General features: G+C 34.0%; 3 protein-coding genes across 3 annotated transcripts; all 3 read left to right on the top strand.

Annotated features, from left to right (window-relative positions):
- Positions 1–1,038: 1,038 nt before the first annotated feature.
- Positions 1,039–1,818, top strand: LOC129313221 (uncharacterized). Its single transcript, XM_054956186.1, has 2 exons — positions 1,039–1,636; positions 1,751–1,818. Exons 1-2 carry the CDS (start codon positions 1,039–1,041, stop codon positions 1,816–1,818), a joined length of 666 nt encoding a protein of 221 aa, XP_054812161.1.
- A 6,968-nt stretch (positions 1,819–8,786) lies between these two features.
- LOC129313813 (uncharacterized protein At1g08160) lies at positions 8,787–10,026 on the top strand. The gene has a single exon (XM_054957220.1). The coding sequence runs from the start codon at positions 8,951–8,953 to the stop codon at positions 9,680–9,682; it is 732 nt and encodes a 243-aa protein (XP_054813195.1). The 5' UTR covers positions 8,787–8,950; the 3' UTR covers positions 9,683–10,026.
- Positions 10,027–20,335: 10,309 nt separating this feature from the next.
- On the top strand, positions 20,336–21,285 carry LOC129313814 (NDR1/HIN1-like protein 1). Its single transcript, XM_054957221.1, has one exon. The coding sequence runs from the start codon at positions 20,425–20,427 to the stop codon at positions 21,088–21,090; it is 666 nt and encodes a 221-aa protein (XP_054813196.1). The 5' UTR covers positions 20,336–20,424; the 3' UTR covers positions 21,091–21,285.
- Positions 21,286–22,140: the final 855 nt, after the last annotated feature.

Below are 22,140 nucleotides of genomic sequence, written 5' to 3'. Positions count from 1 at the left end.
TAATTTGGTAGACTAGAATAGGTGTTTTAGATTTCCCTAGTAAATACCTAAAAAATATAAAAAAAGATAAGGAATCGACCAGTGCGATTTGTTTTGGATGAATGCACAAGGATTCACTCTAATACCTAATGAATGGGTGCAAAAGATAAAAGCCTCTGATCTTTTTATACATTAGAGTTTGTCAGAGTCTTTTTTATAAAATTTATTTCAAATGGTGCAATGTGGTTTTTCTTTTTTACAAAAATATGGTTTTTAATTATTAAAAATAATTATATATCAATAGGAGTTGAATTTAATGGAAGGAGTTAGTCCCTTACAACATCTTCCACTAAAAAAAATATTCATATTTAATGGCTTGAATAAGATTAGCTCTAATAAAAAAGCACCTATAAGCAATAAAAGATAGTGATACTTTAAAGCAAATGATTAGAAAATGAAACTTCCATTTAAAGTAAATGAAACCAATGTAATCAGTAATGTTGAGAATGAATTGCATTCGGTAAAATTTTCAATAACCGAGAAAGACCAAAATTGAGTTTGGGTAATTGGAAATGATACATTTTTTTTCAAATATCTGTTAAGTTTATTCTATGGAACTATGCAATTTTTATAATTTTTATCATGTGCATCAGAAAGAGGTGTTAAACCCTGGTATTTATATTTTAGGGGGGGAAAAGATGTGAAACCTTAACGTGCATTAGCCGTCCCTCCATCCACTCTATGGCGAGGATATTTTTATTTAAAAAAAAAAAAAAACGCGTGAGACGAAACTTTACTCTGCCTGTCCATGGAAGCTTCATGGCAACTTTCGTTTACATGTAAAATCCTTCGACTTTACAAATTACATTAGTACAATAATCCCCATTTCCAAATTAAATTAAATACCCGTTAAGTTCGTCCCTCGATCTCGCGCTCTGTATGTTGCAGCCTCCCCCTCCTTACGCCCGCGCGTCTTGCCCAATAGTGCTAGCGCAGAACCTTACATCATACCACATACATACCTGTCCCGTGTTTCCACTTTCCATACCAAAACAGGATATGGAGATAGAGGTTAATCGTGGTACCAGCAGAACAAGGACAAGCAGCGGCTCCAGCTGTGTCTCCAACATCACCTTGTGTGTTGTTTTGCTGTTTGCTCTTCTAACGTGCGTCATCGGCATAGCTTGGCTCGTCATGAACCCCCGCGAACCAAGCATTCGGGTGTGCTCTTCTGTATCCCACTTCTCTTTGTCTGATTCACAGCTCAGAGGCACGTACGACATTGGATTCAACATAAGCAACCCCAACAAGAAAATAGACGTGTTCCTGGACAAATTTAACGTTTTGTTGAGCTATCAAAAGGTGGAGCTTGCTTGGGGTACAGTGCAAGTTCCTATCTCCCTGGAGAGGACGAGGGAGACGAATGTGAAGGTTCGCATGGTAATGGAGGTGGGCTCTGGCGAGCTGGGGAAGAAGCAGGTATTTGCAGAAGTGCAGGATAAATGGAGGAGGAAGATGACAGTGAGCTTCAGCGTGAGAATGAACGTGAGAGTTAGACTTGAAGCTGGGAACTGGCCACCAAAGTCTAAGCTTTTGAATCTCAATTGTGGTTACCTTCTTGTCTTTCGAGGCCACGAAGATGCCGGGAAGTTTCTGGGTATTGGGAAGGATTATTATTGTCACATCTTAGATGACAGATTTGATTAATATTCCGTTCACACGGACGTTGTAAAAGTTAAGAATATTTCATGATTAGGTTCTTTGAATTCAGGATATGCAGAGACTGGAGAGAATCTTCGTCCGCATCCAGATTCTGCTCAGTTGTTTGTTAAACTCTAGTAGGGATTGAGGAAGCAGAAAAGTCAATAGGCTGACACGTCGATAATAGGATCTTTGCTGGTTTGATGGGTGGTGATGATTGAGAAATGGAGAGAGAGGGAGGGAAAATAAGTGCAGAGTCCCTCTCCCCGTTTTTCTGGTCGAGCGACAATGGATATGGTCTTAATCGAAGTTGATGATGATGATCCGATGACTCCTGTCATTACTCATGTAGTTATGTATATGTAAATTTTCACTGTATATGATTAATATTTTATTTATTCAATTGTGCGACGGGATCTTATTTGGTGGTGCAGCATTTGGCAGAATATAAAAGTGGAAAGAAAACACAAGTATTGTGTGTTTGTGAGGGAAAATTGGAAAGATAGACGCGAACAGAATAATTGGTTTAGGCAGATAATTATTTATTTAAAATAAGATGCCGAGAGTACAACACAAACGTAATACTCTGAGTTTTGATTTTCCAGGTGCTATCTTAAAATTTGATCAAGGGACAGAAAAACGAATGACCTGAAAATTTAAATTGATTTTCCTGCCTTCTATTGTCCGCTCGATAGTCTTGCTTTTGATCTTCTCATGAACGCGGTTTAAGTCTCGCTCTACCTTCCTCCGCAACAACCATAATAACAGAGAAGAAAGCGGATGACTAATTTCCGATGAGTAAATCGACCCTTTTTTTTTCTCCTTTGAAATTAACACCAATTTATTTTAAAATTTAAATTGAATTCTATAAATTTCTCTTAAATTGAGTTAAAATTTTAAGGTTCAAAATCCACACACCCTTTAAAATAAAAATTAATTGCACGTACTTCTTAATTATTTTTTATTATATAAATTCCTCTTCCGTTTTTTTAAAATTAATGTATTCTTCGAAAATAAAAGGATGGTATATAAAATTTTAATTAGAATCTTTATTTTATTATTCTTAAAAGAACGTATTCCAATAATTTTAAAAGTAGATTGAAAATTTATACAATTTCATTTTTTAAAATCAATTACTTTAAAAATATATATAATTTCAGCAATGCTTAAAAATATACCTCTACTTCGTTCATTTTAAATTCACTTCAGGGAATGAGTAAACATTGTTTTTTTCAAGTTATGAAACGTAAAAATAGAGCGGATCTATCAATTAAAGATGCATTGATAATTGGTTCGCTGGTTTTGCAGGGGTTCGACTTAGCATCATTGATATGTATTTAATTTAGTGATAAGATTACAGGAAATTTAATATACCAATTTTTATAATTTCACTTGATTTTTAATCAAGTTTCTATATATTTTTCCTTTTTTATTGTGTCTTTATAATTTCATCGATTATAGGTGTTACCTGTGGTCATAACTCATAATCCGTTAATTTGATAGTATAACGAAATTGGTTTACGATGAGGTGGCTAACACAGGATAATACACCTCTGACTCCAACGTGCGCATGGATCGATCTTGCCGCGTGGAACTGGACTTTAGCCGCCTCCTTTTCTTTTCTTTTTTCCCCTCCCCCTTTTTCATTTTTTCGTTCTTTTCCTTTCTCGTTTTTTTATTTGATGGAGATTAGAGGTCCGTGCATTAATACCCAAATTATTTAAAATTACGTACTTACAACAGAAGAATAATTAGAAAAATAACCTAACGAAATTCTACTATCCAAGCCTTGATGAATTTTCCAAACGAGATTCAATGTGACATGAGCTTATTTATTTGTACACATCAGACGATTGACAATTACTCCTTGTTCTGGCAAAAAAAAAAAACAATTACTCCTTGTTGCTGTATAAAAAGCAACGTCCTGCAAGAATGATCATCGTCTTTCTATTTGTTGGCATGTAAGTTGCAACATCCTAATATTTACATGATAAATAAATTATAAGATTTAGGTTTTATTAAAAATAAAAAAAAATAAAAATTTACAGTGTTTTGAGATTTAAAATAAGAAATAAATCTGCATTTGAAATTATTTAGAGTTAATTATAAGTAGATATTTAATTATGAATTAAATTTGGACTTAACGTTGTATGAGAAATATTTATTAACTTAACTTATAATATAATTTAAAAATAAAATAATAATAGTAGTGGTGGTGGTAATAATAACAATAATAATAGTAAGATATAATATGAAATAAAATAAATAAGTATAAAAAATAATATATATATATATATATAAAATCTATAATATAATAGAATTTATATGTTAAAAAGAAGAAGAAATGAAGATGTGGGACCCACGTCTCCATTTCATGGTATATTCCCCCTCCATTTGTTTTCACATTCGCACGGAGAGAGAAATGGGCTTCGTCGTCTTCTTCTTCGGTCCAGTCCGCATCCGCCATTTTCATCTGAATATTGAAATTTTTAAATTATTTAAGTACTCAAAACCACTATTAATCCCAAAAATCTCTTCACGAAAATTATCTTATACAACAAAATTTTTTTAATGGTATAAATATTGAGGGTGATAGAACAAATTTAAGAATTAAGGCTTTTCTTTAAGATTTTTTTTAATGTTATTTATAGGTCATTTTTAATATATTTCATCAGCATTAAAAAAGATTTTAAAACTCATTAATTTTATTTTAAAATTTAATAAATTTTTAACTTTATTCATATTAAATATACACACTTTAATAACATATTTTTTTTCTAACATTTAATGAAAAATAAAAGAAAAAATTTGTAATAAAAATTTAATAACATGACTGATATATAGGACTAAAAATTTTTTTTCTCTCTACTATATAAATAGAATAAGAATAGTATTAATTTGAAGTTATGATAATTTAAAATGAATGTTGAGGTTGTTAGGGATGTAATAAATGTTATAAGATATTTCTTTAAAGTTGAAATTCAAACTTAAGAATTTTCTAGTTAAATTTTGAGACCTGTATAGTTTATGTTGAATAGGAGATGGTGGGGTGAATTTTTGATTATTAAATATTTATTTAAACTGAAATATATATTTTTAAGACTGTAGAAAAGTAATTTCAGGCTCGAGAATAATTTTTAATTTTTAAATTTATTTTTGGATGAATTTTTGAAATATGAATTGATGAAATTATGATATTAGGAGTTTCAAGCTTAAATATACTTCATTGAGGTATGAAAATTCTATAAAAAAATTTAAAAAAGTTAAATGAGACACCAACCTTGAATTAATGTTAATCTAAGCCTTAAACCTAAAAATTTTTAACTTTTTAAATTAGAGTTATTTATTAATTTTAATGTAAAATTAATATGTGGTATTGTAGAATAACTGTGTGGATTATATTGACAAAGAAAGTGATGAAAGAGAGGTTGTGAAGGAGAACTTATTGTCTAAGACATAAGGTAGTCATTATTAATGCATTGTGATGTGTGTGTATGATCGGTTATATATTGTTTATTATTTGAAAAATTATAATTTTTTTCAAAATAAACACTTATATATATTTGTTTAGAATTATTGTCAAGTAGGTTAAAGTTTATACATGTGTATTATGATAAGAAATTATTATTCGGTTGTTTAAATCATGCATGACTTGTCAGGGTATTTTAATATAAGTTTAAGGGTCATTTTTATCCCAAAACTATACACGAAAGGTCGTAAATGTCCTTACACTCAACTATGAGTCAATTATATCTCTCAATTTTAAATATTTCCTTCCTCATCACCTTATCATTTTCTCTCAATTAATTGATTATTAGTGAACCCTGCATTATATTTTTATTATAAAATATTTGAGTTGAAGCGAAAAAAATTACCCTTTGAATAGAAGTTAAGAGATAAAAATGACTCTTAATCTGATAAAAAATATTAAAAAATAGTGAAACTTATCTATGACTTATAAACATTAAATATTTTTAACGTTAGGATGATAACAGAAAAAAATTTTAAAGTTGAGAGACAAAATTAATTCATGATAAAATTTAAAAATATTTGGGATCTTTCATGTATAACTTAGAGATAGAAATGACTCTTAATCCCTTAATCCCTTAGGAATTTTTGTCAGGTTAATTATTATTACATGATAAGCTTTCATTAAACCCAGTTAGTGGTATATAGCTTGATCCAACTCATTTTTAGCCCAGTGATTTGGCATCCGGGCATGATAAAAAGAGGATATAAAGTGTAGTTATGCTATTAAATATTTGTTAAATTTGTTTGAAAATATTATTTAGTTAAATATATTAATTGTTTTATAAAAGTCTATGATCAAAATATAACTACACTACAAATATAAAAATTGGAAATTGATGGGTAATTTTAAAATGAAATTTTCTCTTCAAGGTCTTTGATATTTAAAGAAAAAAGTTGAAGATAAAAATATATAAATCATATATGTTATTTTTCTCCCATTTTTCTCTACTTTTTTTCTCATAGCCAAGTAGGGAAAGATGTTATTTTATCCTCAATTTGCTCCCTCACTTGTATTCCCCCACTGACGTTTCTCCAATGCCGAGCATAGCATCAAATTAACAAAATGATTAACGTCTCCAACGGGTAAACCAGAAGGATTTAATAAAAAAAAGAGAGAGAATATTTTTCTCTAAAAATTATCAAACTATGCATGCATCTGTAATATACGCCCGAAGCGGTCTGCTATAAGGATTGTGTAAGCCCATCATCCTATCATGTCAATGGGCCTTATCTTATCACTAGTTTTTGTCACCTATTTTCAAGATTACAAAGCATGCAAAACGATATCTTTCAGGAAAAAACATATTCTGGTGAAAACGTCTTTTGTGCTGAAAGTAATAAGAGGAAGTAAATATCACCGATACACTATAATATAAATATAAAAAAATATAGGACATTTCAATTTTTTTTTAAAATCATGGATCATGCTAATAATATATTGCATAAACTGGCGATTCAAAATCAAAAAATCGTGTTCTGCGGTCACTTCTCTAATTACTAACGTTAATGGGTCATCGTCATCCATCTCCAATGTCTCCAGAATATTCCTTCTCCAGAACTATGTGATTCTATTTGTCACAAAACATCATGATCGAAATTATTTATTTTGTTTTCTCGCTCCTTTTTTTATTTTTTATACTACTGTAAAATGTAAATTAATATTCGTGGCACAATGCAAATTAACCCCTTGCCCCTTGATTAAGCGATAGTTCCAATAATATCACATTAAAATATACGGCGGCATTTTCTTACTCGAACAACTTCTAAATAGGAAATAGTACGTGTTATTGGTTTAAATTTAAATTTAAATTGCATGCACAAAAAAAAAAGGATTAATCAAATCAAACGTGTGATGGAACTTGATTTAACAAGTGAAATTCTGATTCTTTAATTCTTTGCCAACTTGCGGATTCATTTATGTTCGGGAAATTGTCCCATGTAACCATCTTAAATACTCAAAAGTCTCCCAAATCTATAAATGATTTCAGGTCTCGTAGGACTTAAATGTAAATAAGATTAAAGTCATCAAAATAGCCCTATTTTGAAACAAAACGAAACATACTTATGGGCATCACCCGTTTCATCTTCTTTCTTTAATTATTACTGCGTAAGCATGTGATTGTGATGATGACCTCTTTCTATTTTTTCATGAAAGATATTAATTCTATCTTTGTTTATCTAACATATATTCACTCTGATTTTATTTATAAATTATTTTTATCAATCTTATTAATATTAATATAAATAAATATAAAAAAGTAAATTAAATTTCAATTATAACTCTTAAATAAAAAAATATAATATTATTTTTTTATTTTAAAAATAATTTAAAAATTTTAATTTAAAAATAAAATAATTTTATTTATTACTTACTTATAAAATGAATTAAATTATATTTTTAAAAAATGATTAATATACGGGGAGTAGCTTCTGAAGCTTTTTCTTGCGTTTCTTTTTGGACTGCCTTCCTAAGAGCACCTTCGGCGCCACATAATGTGGCGTCCCACCACCCTGCTCATGGTCCGTTCATCGTTGAACCACTCCATCGACCCAAGTTCCGCGACCTAGAGATTGTTCAACAGGCGAAGAATTTGCAAGATGTGGCGATGGAAACAGCGAAAGACAGTGTCGAATCGACTGCGACCGATCTCCTGGCACAATTGGAATTGTCCTTTGAGTTGCTCACACATTACCTGCATCTGCGAAGTCGATGGGGAGCTCGCTGGAGGATAGGGATGTGCGTATTTATAGAAGGAAGAGAGAACAAGGAAGAGTTGTGTGAGGACTGAGGGAGATGCGGAGGAATATTCGGTGTTGGACCTTGCCACGTTTTTATTCTACTTTGTTGAAAATTGAGACTCAAAATGATGGAGAAAGACGTAAATGGCTTAGCTGCAGACAGAGGAGGAAGCTAGATCGATTTCTTAGATTCGGGGTTGGAGACACAGGAGACGCAAGGAACTATCAAATGGCTTTTGGAGGGGATGCGATGTGCGTTTTGTTTTGTTTTAAACTAGGGCCATTTTGGTAACTTTAACTTCAATATTATTTACATTTAAGTTCCATGGGACTTGACAATTATTTATGAATTTGGGGGTCTTTTTGGGCATTTAAAATGGTTGCATGGGACTTGATAGTGATTTTCCCTTTATATTTCCAATTCGAATCGATGACACCTTCGGCAGAATTTTGTCGTTCCCTAAAATAGTGTGTTTCTATTTATATAATAAGATGAAACGATATCAATAAAATTGAAGTCATCAAGAGCCGAATTGGCTCAGAATTTTCTTTGGACTACTCCGGAAAAAAATTATTATGATAACAGAGAAACAAAAACATGAACGGCTCTGTGCAACAATTTTCTTTTTTAGAACATACATTGTGAATATCTTACTGAAACGGCACCGATTTGTTAATTTCCAAAATAAAAAAAAAAGTTCACACACAGGGGGCGCCAAAAAAAAAAAAAAAAACACACGCACGCACGCACAATTCATCATTATTCGGGGCAAAAAATATAGAGAATCTCCAAAAATTACGTGTAAAAATTAACGAGAAAGTGGGGAATAAAACTCCGCGTAATCTTGAATGGGGAAAAACTCGGCGTAATGAATGAAATTTAGAACACGAGGTTTCTAGTTTCTTAGCTGGGTCGATCTCCTCTCTAGTTGGCTGCTCTTAGATCCCCAGTCGACACCTTCAAGCCTTCAATCCCTTGATTCTTCTTCCGGAGAGTGATATGCAAGACCCTTCCAGACCCGCCACCGGCTATCCGGCGCCGTCCTATTACCACTCCAACGGCGGCCAGGCACCGCCTTCCGCCACCGCCTACCCCTACTCCGCTCCGCCACCGTACCCGCAAAACCAATATTACAACCCCAATTCTTCGCGCAATTACTTCACTCGATCCTTCGTCCGTTCCTTCTTCGCCACACTCGTCTGCCTCTTCGTCATCTTCGGTGCCATCGTCTTCATCGTATGGCTCGTCCTCCGCCCTACCTTGCCTGACTTCCGCCTCGAATCTCTCTCTCTCACCAATCTCTCTGCCAACTCCCAGTCCGTGAACGGCACGTGGCAGGTCGGCTTCTTGGTGCGAAACAACAACAAGAAGATGAGCGTCACCTACCAAGTTATTGAGTCCTCCATCTCTTACGACGCCCTGTTTCTTAGGGTGCAGCTTCTGCCGTTCAAGCAGGAGACTCAGACTGAAACACCTTTGAACGCAACGTTCTCGGCTGTCAACACTCCTGTGGAAAAGAAGGTCGTTGATGCTATCAATGGAGACAAGGCACGCGGGTCTATACCCTTTAATGTGGAGGTTTTCGCTTCCACTGTGTTTCGCTCCGGTGCGTGGAGGTTGAGGGCTCGGGTGCTCAAAGTGTTGTGTCGCCGTGTTCCTGTTAGGATTTCATCGAACAGTACGTCAGGAACGTTGTCAGGGGGAGCCAGGGAATGCCAGGTCTGGACCTGACTGATTTGGCGCTTAAACAGTTTCTTACTGAACATTTTCGTTGAACCGCAAAGTAGAAAAGTCTAATTTTATTGTTGTTTATTGTGGTCGACGGTATTATAGTTTTTTATTATGCCTAGGTAAATAGTTGGTCAGCCTTCATTGTGCAGAATTCTCCAGGATTTTGTATATATGTTGGTTAGTTCCGAATACTGAGTAATTTCCCCTATTTTTCGGCCTGTTATTAGCTTTTTATTCTCTTCGAAGTCGATTGATAATTGTCATACACGGAAATTTACACGTGTCGATTGGAGATGGAAAGATGAAGTACATAATCTTAATTTATTCTTTTTTCTGTGAGTAAATTACTGGCCTGTTTAAATGCAAGTGTATAATTAACAACTGTTTCAGTTCATGGTTTGTCTGTTGTTGAAGTTTATACGAATACGGCAAGTCATTGACTTAATCCTAGGAGAATAAGGACTTGCTCGTCGCAAAATATGTTGGCATTTGACGTGTAGCAGTCAATTTTCTTACATAAATCGTTTAGACTTAGAGTCGCCTTAATGCACCACTATAATAAACCTAGAATTTATTAGCCCTTCCAGTTCATGTATCTTCTGTTTAAACAGGCGATCCGTAGTTCTTGTTCTCCTGAAGTTGACGCAGGAGTTTACTTTTTTCTTAGTTCTGTGCAAATCAAACTGAAGCGAAAGTGGTTGGCCATTTTCATTTTTGGATATATTAGTTCTTGACCATTTCAGGATGATTTGAGGTTTCTGATGCTAAAAATGAATGTAAATCAACCTCTACTGCATCTTATAAGTTATATCTGGTAAAAGAATTCATCCATATAACTGTTTCTTTCTGGATTTCTTTCTAAGATGTAAGTTGACGAAACTAACAATTGAAAAGTGCAGTCTATTAGGGCAATTTAGTCTGAAAGGAAGCTAACAATGGATTCCTAGAACCAACGTGGAGTTTTACAAAATCAACAAGTTCTTTTTTTCAGCAATCGTTTCTGAGAAGAGTCCAACTGAATAGGTACGGTTGATTGTTTGTCCATCCAAATTTCTATGGATGGGTCTGACAACGCGAATTTGATGTAATTTTATTTGTCATTTCCCTGTTCTGTGCCATCTTTTTGATGAGTAATGGAAAAAGGAGATCATGTTTTTGAAAAATCCTTATAAAGCGTTACTGAGAACTAGTCCAAGATGCAAGCTGAGTAACCTTTCTTTGAAGCCTTGAAAGGTGCGTGTAGGCTAGTTAGCTATAGGGTGTGAAAATTCAATGATGTTGGGTGTTAGAGGTTGGCCACATTGATCAACTTCTCTTGCATTCAGATTATGTCACTTGGCATCCACTCTAGAGTGGGTTTTGAAAATAGAATCGTGTGGTAACTAACATAATTATTGGCCTAATTGTGCGTGCTTGATTGGACAACTGTTTTTGAGGTCTTTGTTGGGGTTGATAGGCTCCTTTGTGCTGAACTATGCTGCTCAAGAAAAGCATTTTCCTTATGGGGTGATGCACATGCAATTTATTTTAAGTAGTCAGCCATGAGGCCTGTTGCTATGTATTATAAGCAGTTCAGTACTAACATGGGTCACGGGGCCTGTTGCTATTTTTGGAGCTTGGAGGAGACAGGAGAGTTAAATGAAAGTCAAAGAGAACACTTTTGGAAGTTGTTGGTCGAAACTTTTTAATTAATAATATTTTTAAATTCTTAATAAATGATAGAGTATAATGGTGTTGTATAATTCATATAGCTGACCCCATCTAATAAGATAACGTTTGTTGTTATGGTTGTTGTTGGAGGAGGCAGGAGAGTAAAATCTGAAATACAAGCCATTAAATTGCTATTTTGGTTATTGTAGTAGGCTCATCACCAATTTGCAAACATAAAATTGTTAGTGTAGCTAGCAAAAACACTAGTATCCTCCCACTATTCTTGAGAGAATCAGGCGTTGCTGTCTTTTAACATTTCTTTAGAATCACTCTGGGGCATTGGCAAAATAAATAGACAAAATGTGTGTATTATTTTGAAGTTTGAAAGAAGAGAAATAGGCCGTGTTATCAATTTCTTCGCTATTAGATATTGTTTTCCAGCGTTGCAATATCATTCACCAATCTTTGTTCTTTTACCCATGGAATGATTTCTTGCACTTGATTTAATTAATGAAACAGTTCAATGCTTAAAATATGCTTTCATTGATTTAGTATCAGTAATGCTCTCGAATCTTTTTGTTCTCCTTCATTATTTGGCGTTAATGATTGATGCAGATTTGTGTGTACTTTTTGAATATCCTTGAGCTTTGCCTATCTGTGTTCTGGTTGGTGTCTTGTCTTTTTCCTATTGTAATAATTGGATATATCTTTTCGTTCATGTGTGAATGGGTTGTGATGGCATCGGAGTTGAGTGTTCTATTTTTCTCAGGAATGGATGTCATTCATGGGTACTTTGTAGTGCAAAATTGCTTTGTTCATGTCTCCATTGCTACAAACTTGCAAAGTAATTGGCTTCAAAGCAAGTTTGAATCCTTGGCCTGGATTTGTTGACTGAGAACTTAAGGTTCATGTTTTCTGCTCAAATATTTGCTGAGAATTTTTTGTGCTACCGGAACAACATTCAAGGGGTGTACAGTATGCATGTTAGGTTACCTTTGTGCTCTAGAGGCTGTTTATGACTTACTTAAACTAATCATTTATTGATACGTGTTTCATTATCCACCTGATAAGCAAGCAATAGATTGATAATGGCGATTTAGCCCAGGAATCTGTTATCTGACTGGACAGTTGCATTCAAACACCTGGTGTCATTGCATTGGCATTTCTGAGGTTGTAGCTTTCGAGTTTGTTTTTTCCTTGATGTTATCAACTTCGATGTTAGAATGTGGCTAATGTACTGGCAATTCCGTTGTCCTGAATCCTGATTATGTGTTTCTTTGGAATATATGGCCCCATTGTTGATTCTTGTTAATGTATAGTTTTTCTGGTTAGCTTCTTATTTTGTTATCCTGATCTTTTACTCACGTGCATTTTAAGAGCTTGATTGTATGATTGAGTGGCATGGGATAGCTGGCAGATTCTTCTCTCATCTGTTAAAACGGCCTTAGCTCTTCATCCTTCTCTGTGGTAGACTCATTTTTATAAATATATCTTTGGCTGATAACTCAGTAACTCAACTGAACTGTTCTTTTGCAACTATTCTTAATTTAGGAGAGATAATATGTTGCCATGGTTGATGTTGTCGTGCTGACCCTGTTAATATAGGTTGACATGAACGTTGTGCAGAAAAATATGGATGAGATTCATGTTGAGGTTTGAGGACAGTTTAAGTAATCTAGTGGGAATTCTACTCTTTCTCAAGACACCTCCTAACCAAAGACAACGATAATCAAGGATTTTCCCCCTCAATCTGTTTATGTGTCTGAGGAACTGTTGGACAGATATAGAAAAATTATGCTCTCGTAATCAGACAGCAGCCTATCAGCTTCGAGTGAGTCCATTTATACTTTTCTTTCATCAATTATGCTCTCGTAATATGTGCTGAACTTAGCCTGAACAATTATCCCCTCCGTAACGAAATGCTGGAACTAGTTAGTTAATTCACATAGATTAAATAAATTATAGTATTAGTTATTTGTAAAATATATGTGTTGATTTTTCTAAAATACCGCTCATTTTAATAATTTACATTAGAGTGTTATTATCATGGCTTACATACATCATACAAGTATCTAATTGTGGAATTTCTAATTAGGTCTTATATTTAGGACAAGAGGGAGTATATATGAACTTTGTCAAAACTGTCGTACCCTTTACACAAGCATAAGGAAGAAAAGGATCCAACCTGTGCTCTTGGCCCTAGGCGACCAGCCTTTTTTGGGGTTTGAAATTCGGTCAAGAGGATGAAACTAGACCGAATGACCATGTAGAAAAAAGCAGAAACTATTTGCAGTTCTAAAAAGGCAATTTAGATCGTTTAGGTGAATAACGTGATTTTGGGGTGGCATGCACTGTATATAATGTATTTGAAAAAAGATTGGAGAAAACGGTGTGAAGCCAAAAAATTAAAAAACAAAGTTTCATACATTGTTACATTTCATGTCCTTTGTTCCTTTCCCTGTAATTGTTTAGCAGCATAGGTAATAAAGATTCAACTGTATTAAGAAAAACCTATCTCAGAATTGAAAGAAAGGACTGGGGACCAATTTGGGGAATGTCACCCAACTCTCAATCGGGTTGGGCTGCACACCCTTGCAGCTTTTCTCAGCATTTTAACTGAATTATATTTTCGTTTCCATTTAGTCTCTCAAATTAATCTGATAGAAGCTTCTAATTTATATCATAATAATCTTAATCGTGAATTGTATCTATCAAGTTTAAAAGATATAGTAGGCTCAATTGATCGGTTTTTTTTTTCTTTAAAATCTGTTTCATAGTTGCTTTGCTTACAGATTTGTTTTTTTTTTTTGTTTTTTTGAAATCACCTGCTTTTGGAAGGTTTGCGGTTATGGATAGAGATTGATTCCTTTCTTTGCTTTTGTACCATAGTCTTTTCCCCTCCTTATTAGGTTATAATTTTTGGAATCTCTTTCACCGATGAAGTGATATGACCATGATGCAACTTCCTCTGATTTATTCCTAGCCTTTATTTCTGAAGTTTCTTCTCAAAGGAAGAATATCTTGCTTCACCTTCATTTATAGGTATTTACAGAGGAGATGCTCAAATGTTCAAAGCAAATTCTTTTGGCAGTTCAACTCCTCCTTAAGATTCAATCTGACTAAAGTGAATGTATAAAAGAAATTTAATCGGAGCCAGCATGAAAGCCTTTAGAATCTTAAGGCATATCCTTAGCTTGCGTAGCCTAAAAATATCTTATTCTGTTCTCTTTAACATCCTAACTTTCGCAGGAGTCTGGCTTTTCCACTGTTCTTTTTTCTATTTTCCCTCTATTTTTCTTTGTTCATGTCATGAAAACAGGGGATTTTTTATTTATTTTATTTTTTAAACTCGCGCGCGCATGTTTTTCTCCAAATTTCATTTCTTGTTATGCAGCAAAGAAGCTGCACGGCAGAGAAACCGTCCACCTTTGACAGGGTTTAATGATGAAAATGAACATAAGGTTATCTGACACACATGGTTGAATTCTTACTGTGAAGGTCTTCTAAGATCATTAGCAAGAAACTTTCTCGTGAATTTCAAAGTTTATCTGTAGAATTAAGGGGCGTGTTAATTGGACTGCAAACGAACTGATTCAACCACCATCTGATTTGTGGATAAAACATATTGTGTTTGCATTGACTTGCGAGTAGTAACTGCTGTAGATTGAGTCTTCTCAGTTTGACTTATCAAGTGAGCTTAGTGCATTGAACTTTTCTTGCGCTTTATGCATCAAACTTTCTATGCAACGTACCAACGATGGGAAAAAATTTAGAACAGTAGAGATACTATAAGCCCTGATTATGTTGTGTATAAAGTGAGGTGCATTGAGATGACGGTAACAGGACTGAGAAAACGAGTGAAAGGAGCGACTCAGATAAAGTGGTAATGCATGATTTGGGAACAAAAATTCTGAAAGGCCTACCATTTGTCTATCTTGAAAGCTTAGCCGAAGGCAAATGTGAAAACAATTGTGTTGCTTTCTCACACTCATCCATCACCCCACTATCATCAACCACCACTTAAAATGATGAATCTATTAATCTAATCCAAGAAAGACCGAGGCTGTCAAGGGTCCCACCAGTTCATTCCCAAGTCTCTCTCTGTCTGATGATGAACAAGCTTGCAAATTTTGCGTGGTTCGTTCTACCTGCAATCTTTTAGGCTTTAACAAAAAATGATCAGCTTTGATTGATCTGTGATGTAGTAGGAAGAAAAAAGCTTTTTGAAGGGATTGACGTGTTGAGAGGCGTCGCTGGAAAGTGATGCAGTTGTCCCTTTCTGCATGTTCCTATGGCGGTTCCCACTTGACTGTGACTCCGTGTTTTGGTATTCTTCTGTTGATTTGAGCTCTGTTTTGTTAGCCCCTCATTATTTTGCCACTAAACTATGTCTTCCTTCTATTATGAGTGATCCAAATTTGTTAGACTTATCTTCTTCCACTGGTTAGACACGTTTGGTTAGTTATAGATGTAGGAAGCTAATGCTTTGAAAAGAATAAGCACTTTATATATACGAGTCATCTGCTCAAACCGACTTGCAGGTATATATTAAGAAAAGTGTGACAAGTGTATATTATTTTTTTTGTATTAATTTAATACATCGGTGTGTTAATAAGTATAGCAACTCAAGAACCGGATTATTGTAAGGTTGCCAGCAAAATACCTTTTGTTGTAAATTTTGTAATTATGTGTCTTATATTTGGCGCTTAAATATTTGATTAACGTGGATTAATTATTTTGAAGAGCATTTCCAAACTAAAACACTGAACATGTGTGCTAAGAGGGTTATTTTAGAAAACAAATGAAAAAGATAATTACTTTTAAACGCAATTTGATGAATGATGATAAACCAAGAAGGTTTTTTTCACTTGTTCATTGCATGATTAGACGGATAATAATGAGAAAATGATAAATAAAGATTTTATAAGAATATTAATGTTAAATTAAAAACTTTAGTACTAATAAAATACTGAAATTTAAAAATATCAGTGTTAAAAAATTCTAATTTAGTATTAATATTTTTATAAGGCTTTTATTTATCATTCTCCTAATGATAATCTCTTCTTACATCGACACACATGATGTTTTTTGTCTGCATTATATAGGACTTTATATTTCTTTTAATGCTTTCAAGCTTTAAACCATTGACATTGCACACATCTTTTTAATTTTAATTGGAATGAGAAATTATCAATTCAAGTTTCAATGACTCTCTAAACTAGGAGATAATGACAAGTAACACATCGAAAAGGTCTTGTTGGCTGACGTACTTTTATTTCATCAGAACAACGTTCGTGCATATTGGAAAAGGAAATTAAATGTGGATGAAACTTGCAAAAAAAAAAAAATATATATATATATATATATATATATCACATGCCTATGTATCTATATGGCTGGATTTCTATACTTTTCCGGTTTTCGCGGTTCTTCGGAAGTACGGGGAATGGATAAAACGGTCATTTGAATGGGTCTACGATGAGAGAGCATATGACACAGTGCCGGCTGTCCCTACATGATTAAACACTTCGTCTTCATTTAATTGATAATTCTGAGGGGAACCAACTTTTCTGGAACTTTCTTGACTATTTTACCCATCTTCTGACCACGAAGTACGTAGTCCTGGGATCTACTCCTCTAACTCGTTAATGCAAGCCAATAACCATTCACGTGGTGTTCAAGTCAAAACAATTAATTAAGGGCCGCGTGGCAGCATCTTCCATGCTCTTATGCTAATTGAATACTAATTAGCGAATTCATTTGCGTCTTGAGATCTAAGCCCACAGTCATTTCATGTTCCGTCCAATTTGGGATTCTATAATTCATTTAATTTAATTAAATAAAACTATAGTTGCAGAACTTTTTAATTTTTATAGCTGCCATGTTCCGTCCAACAGTTACGTTGCTCTTTGCTAATGATGACTTGCCATCAAATTCCACGATGGACCGCCTTTCTGGAGTTTGATTGTTAATGAATAAATTTGAGGTTGCTACACTTCGACTTTCCTGCCTGAGATTGTGATTTCTTTTCGAGTTTGCTTAAGTTTTTCATTAGCTTAATTTATGTTAATTAGATTGTTATTCTTTCCTAAAAACAATGCCCAAACATTTCATTTTAATTTGTGGAGAGTTCACGTGCGTTAACAAGAAAAAACATAGCTTCCGTTTAATTCCTGACCTTTTTAATTTCTATGTGAAATTTGACTAATTGATAAATTTGAGACACAAAAATATGGAAGCAATATCGAGCAGGATGATATAATATGGAAAAATAGGGCGAGGGTGATGACTAGGATTCAAATCCTGGTAATATAATATAATAACTGATGTGAATAATGAGTATATATTGCTATGCTCATCTTATTTCTCTTTAATTGTTTTATTTCTGGGCCACTCCATGAGCGATGACGTTGATGCATGAGAAGCAGTCCAGTCTTTTCCGAAACGAAGTAACCCCCTCTCCCTAACTTACATCTCTTAATCTTGTACCATTCTTTTTTTTATGAGTTTTGGTGTTTTGACTAACCCTGCCCTTGGATAGCTGTTTTATTTACTGTCTGGCTTAGTTTTTCTCGCATTATCCACTTTCTTCCTTTTTACATTTGTGTGTTTATCGTCTGCTTGCTACAGCCCATAGCGAGGACACTATTTTGCCTTCAGTGTAGTAATTGGGGCTGTTTTTCTCCACTTGAACAGGATTGAAATCAAGTAATTAAACTATGCTGATTGACGCCCCTTTGATGATATGCCACACCTATTTACTGATTGAGTAAAATACGTGTCGTTTTATATTAATTTTCAAATCTTTATAAATATATGCATTGTTTTAGAAGATATAATAATCAAATTGTTTTGGGACTCATACAATGCTTGGTGCCAAAGGGTCACAACTGAATTATTTGTTTTCGTTTTCAATTAATTATTCATTTTTCTTAATCAATTATTAATTGTTTAAAAGTTCGAATAACAAATATCAATATTTTCTTTTGGGTTCGACGTACGTCCCCAAAATATTCTGAACTTCTTATTATACCAATCCCTTACATTTGCGGGCATCCATCAATAAACACGCACATGTATAGGTAGATTACACTTGAGCAGTATGTGCTGGAGACACATGCAATGTGTTTCCATCTATTACACTTTTTTTTTTTGGTTAGAAAGAATTACTCCAGTCATGTATATTAGGCACCTTCTAAAAATATAATTTGATCTATTTTGTAAGTTGTTAGTTGATGAAATTATTTTATTTTAAATTAAAATTTTTAAATTAATTTTAAAAAAGAGAGAGAGAGACAAAAAATAATATTTTTTTAATTTTTTTACTTTTTACTTAAGGGTTATATTTGAAATTTTAATTTCTTTTATTTTTTTTATTCTTATTATATTAATATTGATGATACTGATATAAATAACCTATGAATAAGACCCGAATGAGAATCATGCATTGTTTGGCTTCTTTTAATAATTAATCAAACTCAGGTGAAGGGCCCGTATCATCCACAACCAATATATAACAAAAAAAAAAAAATAGAGCATGAGAACAAAAGATTAATTATGAATTTTTTTAATATTTCTTTCTTTGCTTTTATTTTATTTGCATTATGATTATACCCCGTTAATGTAAAACTAAAAAGTGAGCCTCTTGTTGATTTGTTTTTTTTTTTTTTTAACGTTTAGGTTTGATATATAAGACTGAATTCAGAATTATGCATTATCTATTCTCTTTGTTGAACTTTTCCCCACTCGCATTAAAAGGCTTAAAAAGGTACATAGTGACAAAATACATGCTTTCCATGCACATGTTGAATCTATATGTAAGAGTATATATGAATTGGATTTTCCAAAGATTAGTTGTCACAAGTATGAATTTGTTACTGTAAAATACGGACGATGTTTGATTAATTAATAATTAATCAACGAAAGAAAACAAACATTGCATAATTGTTTTTATTAGGAATAATGAAACTTTAAATTCATCGAGTTTATCTCAATTATTAATTTTATTTTTTAAGTTTAATTTTTATTAATTTGATTCTTTATATTTCCTCAAATTATCATATAAATTTTTTAAATTTTAAAATATAAATTAACTCTTAAAATAATTTAATGTATAAAATATATTAATATTTTGACATGTATATATAATTAAATGAAAACAAATTGACTCTCAAATGAATTTAATTTTTATCAATATAATCCCCTACAATATATTGTTTCTCTTGTTTTTAAAAATTTCAAAACCTATTCTTGTTCTACCTAAATAATTATATTTTATTAATTTAAACGATTGTTATTAATATTTTATTATCTTATAGTTATCAAATTTTAATAGTATAATCTCTTTTTTAAATAACAAGGGATAATTAAAATGAACTTAAAAAACTAAATAGATAAAAATTAAATTTAAGAGATTAAATTAATAATTAAAATCAATTTAAAAAATTAAAAGTTATGTTATCCCTTTTTATTATATTTATAGGTATCTCCTTGTTGAAAAAAAAATGTTGCACCTTTCTAATTTCTAAATAAAGATTTGAACATTGATCACTACGTCATGAAGGATCAGTTTCTTTTATTAGATTTAACCCTTATCGGGGGACAGTTGTTTATTCATTAATCCTTATATCAATTCAACTTAAAATATAATTAGAATTTTTAAGAGTAAGCAAGAAGTATTATGCATTATCAGATGGGGCCAGCTTTTGCCTTTTTCCATCAGCTTAGATTTAACTATGCAGTACGTACACATCCCCACACACTCGCGACTTACCGCAGATAAGATTACTGTACGACCACGCTTCCCACCACTCCTCCTCCTTCTACAATTACTACTCATTAATTTTAATTTACTCTCCTAATAAACATAAAGTAATTCAAATTACTGATTCTGCACATCAACTTTTATCATGGCCCATTAACTTAGAGAGAGGTCGATTTATTTTTTAACTGCTTGAAGCAGAGCCCTCTGTTGAAAATGGCGAGGATGAGTGAGTGACCCTCTTCTTCCTTGTGCCTATATATAATGCTTACACTTTCTCAACCAACATTCTCTAAATAACCGGCCACTCCACCACATACAAAACAACATCATGGCCGTCAAGGAATGCGGTCACCATGACCAAGACGACAACCGTCTCGTCCGCCTGGTAGTTGCCGGCGTCGCCACCTTCATTATCCTCATCCTCTTCGTCATCTTCTTAATCTGGGTCATCCTCCGACCCTCCAAACCCCACTTCATCCTCCAAGACGCCACCCTCTTCGCCTTCAACCTCTCCTCCTCGCCGGCAACACCGACCGCCATTGAACCTCCTTCTTTAACCCCCAACACCATCACCATCACCATGCAGGTCACGCTCTTGGCTCGCAACCCCAACGACCGAATCGGGATATACTACCACAAGCTAGACGTGTACGCGTCGTATAGGAACCAGCAGATCTCGCTGGGCACGATGCTTCCGTCGACGTACCAGGGGCACAAGGACGTGACGCTGTGGTCGCCGTTCTTGTACGGAACGGCGGTGCCGGTTTCGCCGTACGTGTTGCAGTCTCTGACGCAGGATCAGAATGCGGGGGGAGTGCTGGTGAACGTGAAGGTGAACGGAAGGGTGAAATGGAAGGTCGGGTCCTGGGTGTCCGGCAAGTACCATCTCTACGTCAACTGTCCGGCCTATATCAGGCTCGCCAGAGACGGGATCGGATCGGCGGCCGCCGCCATCAAGTATCAGATTATGCAAAGTTGCAGCGTCGATGTTTAATTAATTAGCCCAGAGTAATTCGCTTACTGCTACCTAATTCCAATTAGCTCGCAATATGGTTACTACCTTCTTATTTCTTCGATATTCTATATGCCATTTTTAGCTCTGATTGAAACTAATACTCATAGTCTGGGTTGTTCCGAGAAAATCTTGTGAAATTTCCCCTTTAATCTTATTGATGGATCACAATTAATAGCTAGTACTGTTCATCCTATGCTCGTAAAAAAAATAATAATAATAATGTATCGTCTTTTAAATTTTGGACTGCGTAGATAGCGAGAAGAGAAATTAAATGCGAAGTATTTATAGAAAATCATAACAAATGCGGAATTGACATCTTTCGAACGAAACAAGACGCGAATCGCATGTGATGTAATCATTTTTAATGGACAACATTTCAATATTTTTTGGAGTAATATGACATTGTTTGTTGGTGGGCTATTAATTGATGAGAGGACTGTCATCCATGTGGACACGGAAGATCAGATCATCAGAGGCTACACGTAACAGGCGGTATGACTGGAATTGAATTACATGGGTCCGCCATGTTAGTTGACTCTGAGGTCTTCTGGTGCTAGGGAATCACACATCGGATCCTTCGCATTTACATCGTCATTGAAATTTAAAAAGATCAGAGCATCGTTTCATTAATTTATTCTAATATGAGTCTCTACGCTCGCACATCTTTTGGATCGTGTCCTCTGTTCACTCAACATAATATGATACATCAATTCCCATAATCCCCAGTCGTTCATAGACATGCGTTTTCAGTATACAATAAAGGGCTCTCAAAGAAAGTGACTACTGGGAAATGTAAATCCTCGATTCCGAGTGAAAATGAAGATACAGGGAGAAATTCTCGTCATGTAGGTGGGAGAGAGTGAGTTTTTTTGTGGACCACAAGATCTGTGAATTAATATGAATGAATATATAAATAGCAATGTGCATGAGGTTGAGTGAGAAGAAAATTTTCATGGCGGGGCGAGGTTTATTTTAATCCAAGCTTTTTAAAATGTGTCTCTACGCATTCTAAATTGGAAGGTGGATTTA

Source organism: Prosopis cineraria, unplaced genomic scaffold, assembly GCF_029017545.1.
Source record: "Prosopis cineraria cultivar Desert tree isolate PC_DT_omini unplaced genomic scaffold, ASM2901754v1 PC6, whole genome shotgun sequence".
In the NCBI taxonomy this organism is placed as follows: Eukaryota; Viridiplantae; Streptophyta; class Magnoliopsida; order Fabales; family Fabaceae; genus Prosopis; species Prosopis cineraria.
This window is presented reverse-complemented; position numbering and strand designations above follow the sequence as displayed.

Coding starts and splice junctions, on each gene's coding strand:
- LOC129313221 (XM_054956186.1), top strand. CDS start 1,039: ATGGAGATAGAGGTTAATCGTGGTACCAGCAGAACAAGGACAAGCAGC. Junction 1,637..1,750: donor AGATGCCGGGAAGTTTCTGG/GTATTGGGAAGG, acceptor CTTTGAATTCAG/GATATGCAGAGACTGGAGAG.
- LOC129313813 (XM_054957220.1), top strand. CDS start 8,951: ATGCAAGACCCTTCCAGACCCGCCACCGGCTATCCGGCGCCGTCCTAT.
- LOC129313814 (XM_054957221.1), top strand. CDS start 20,425: ATGGCCGTCAAGGAATGCGGTCACCATGACCAAGACGACAACCGTCTC.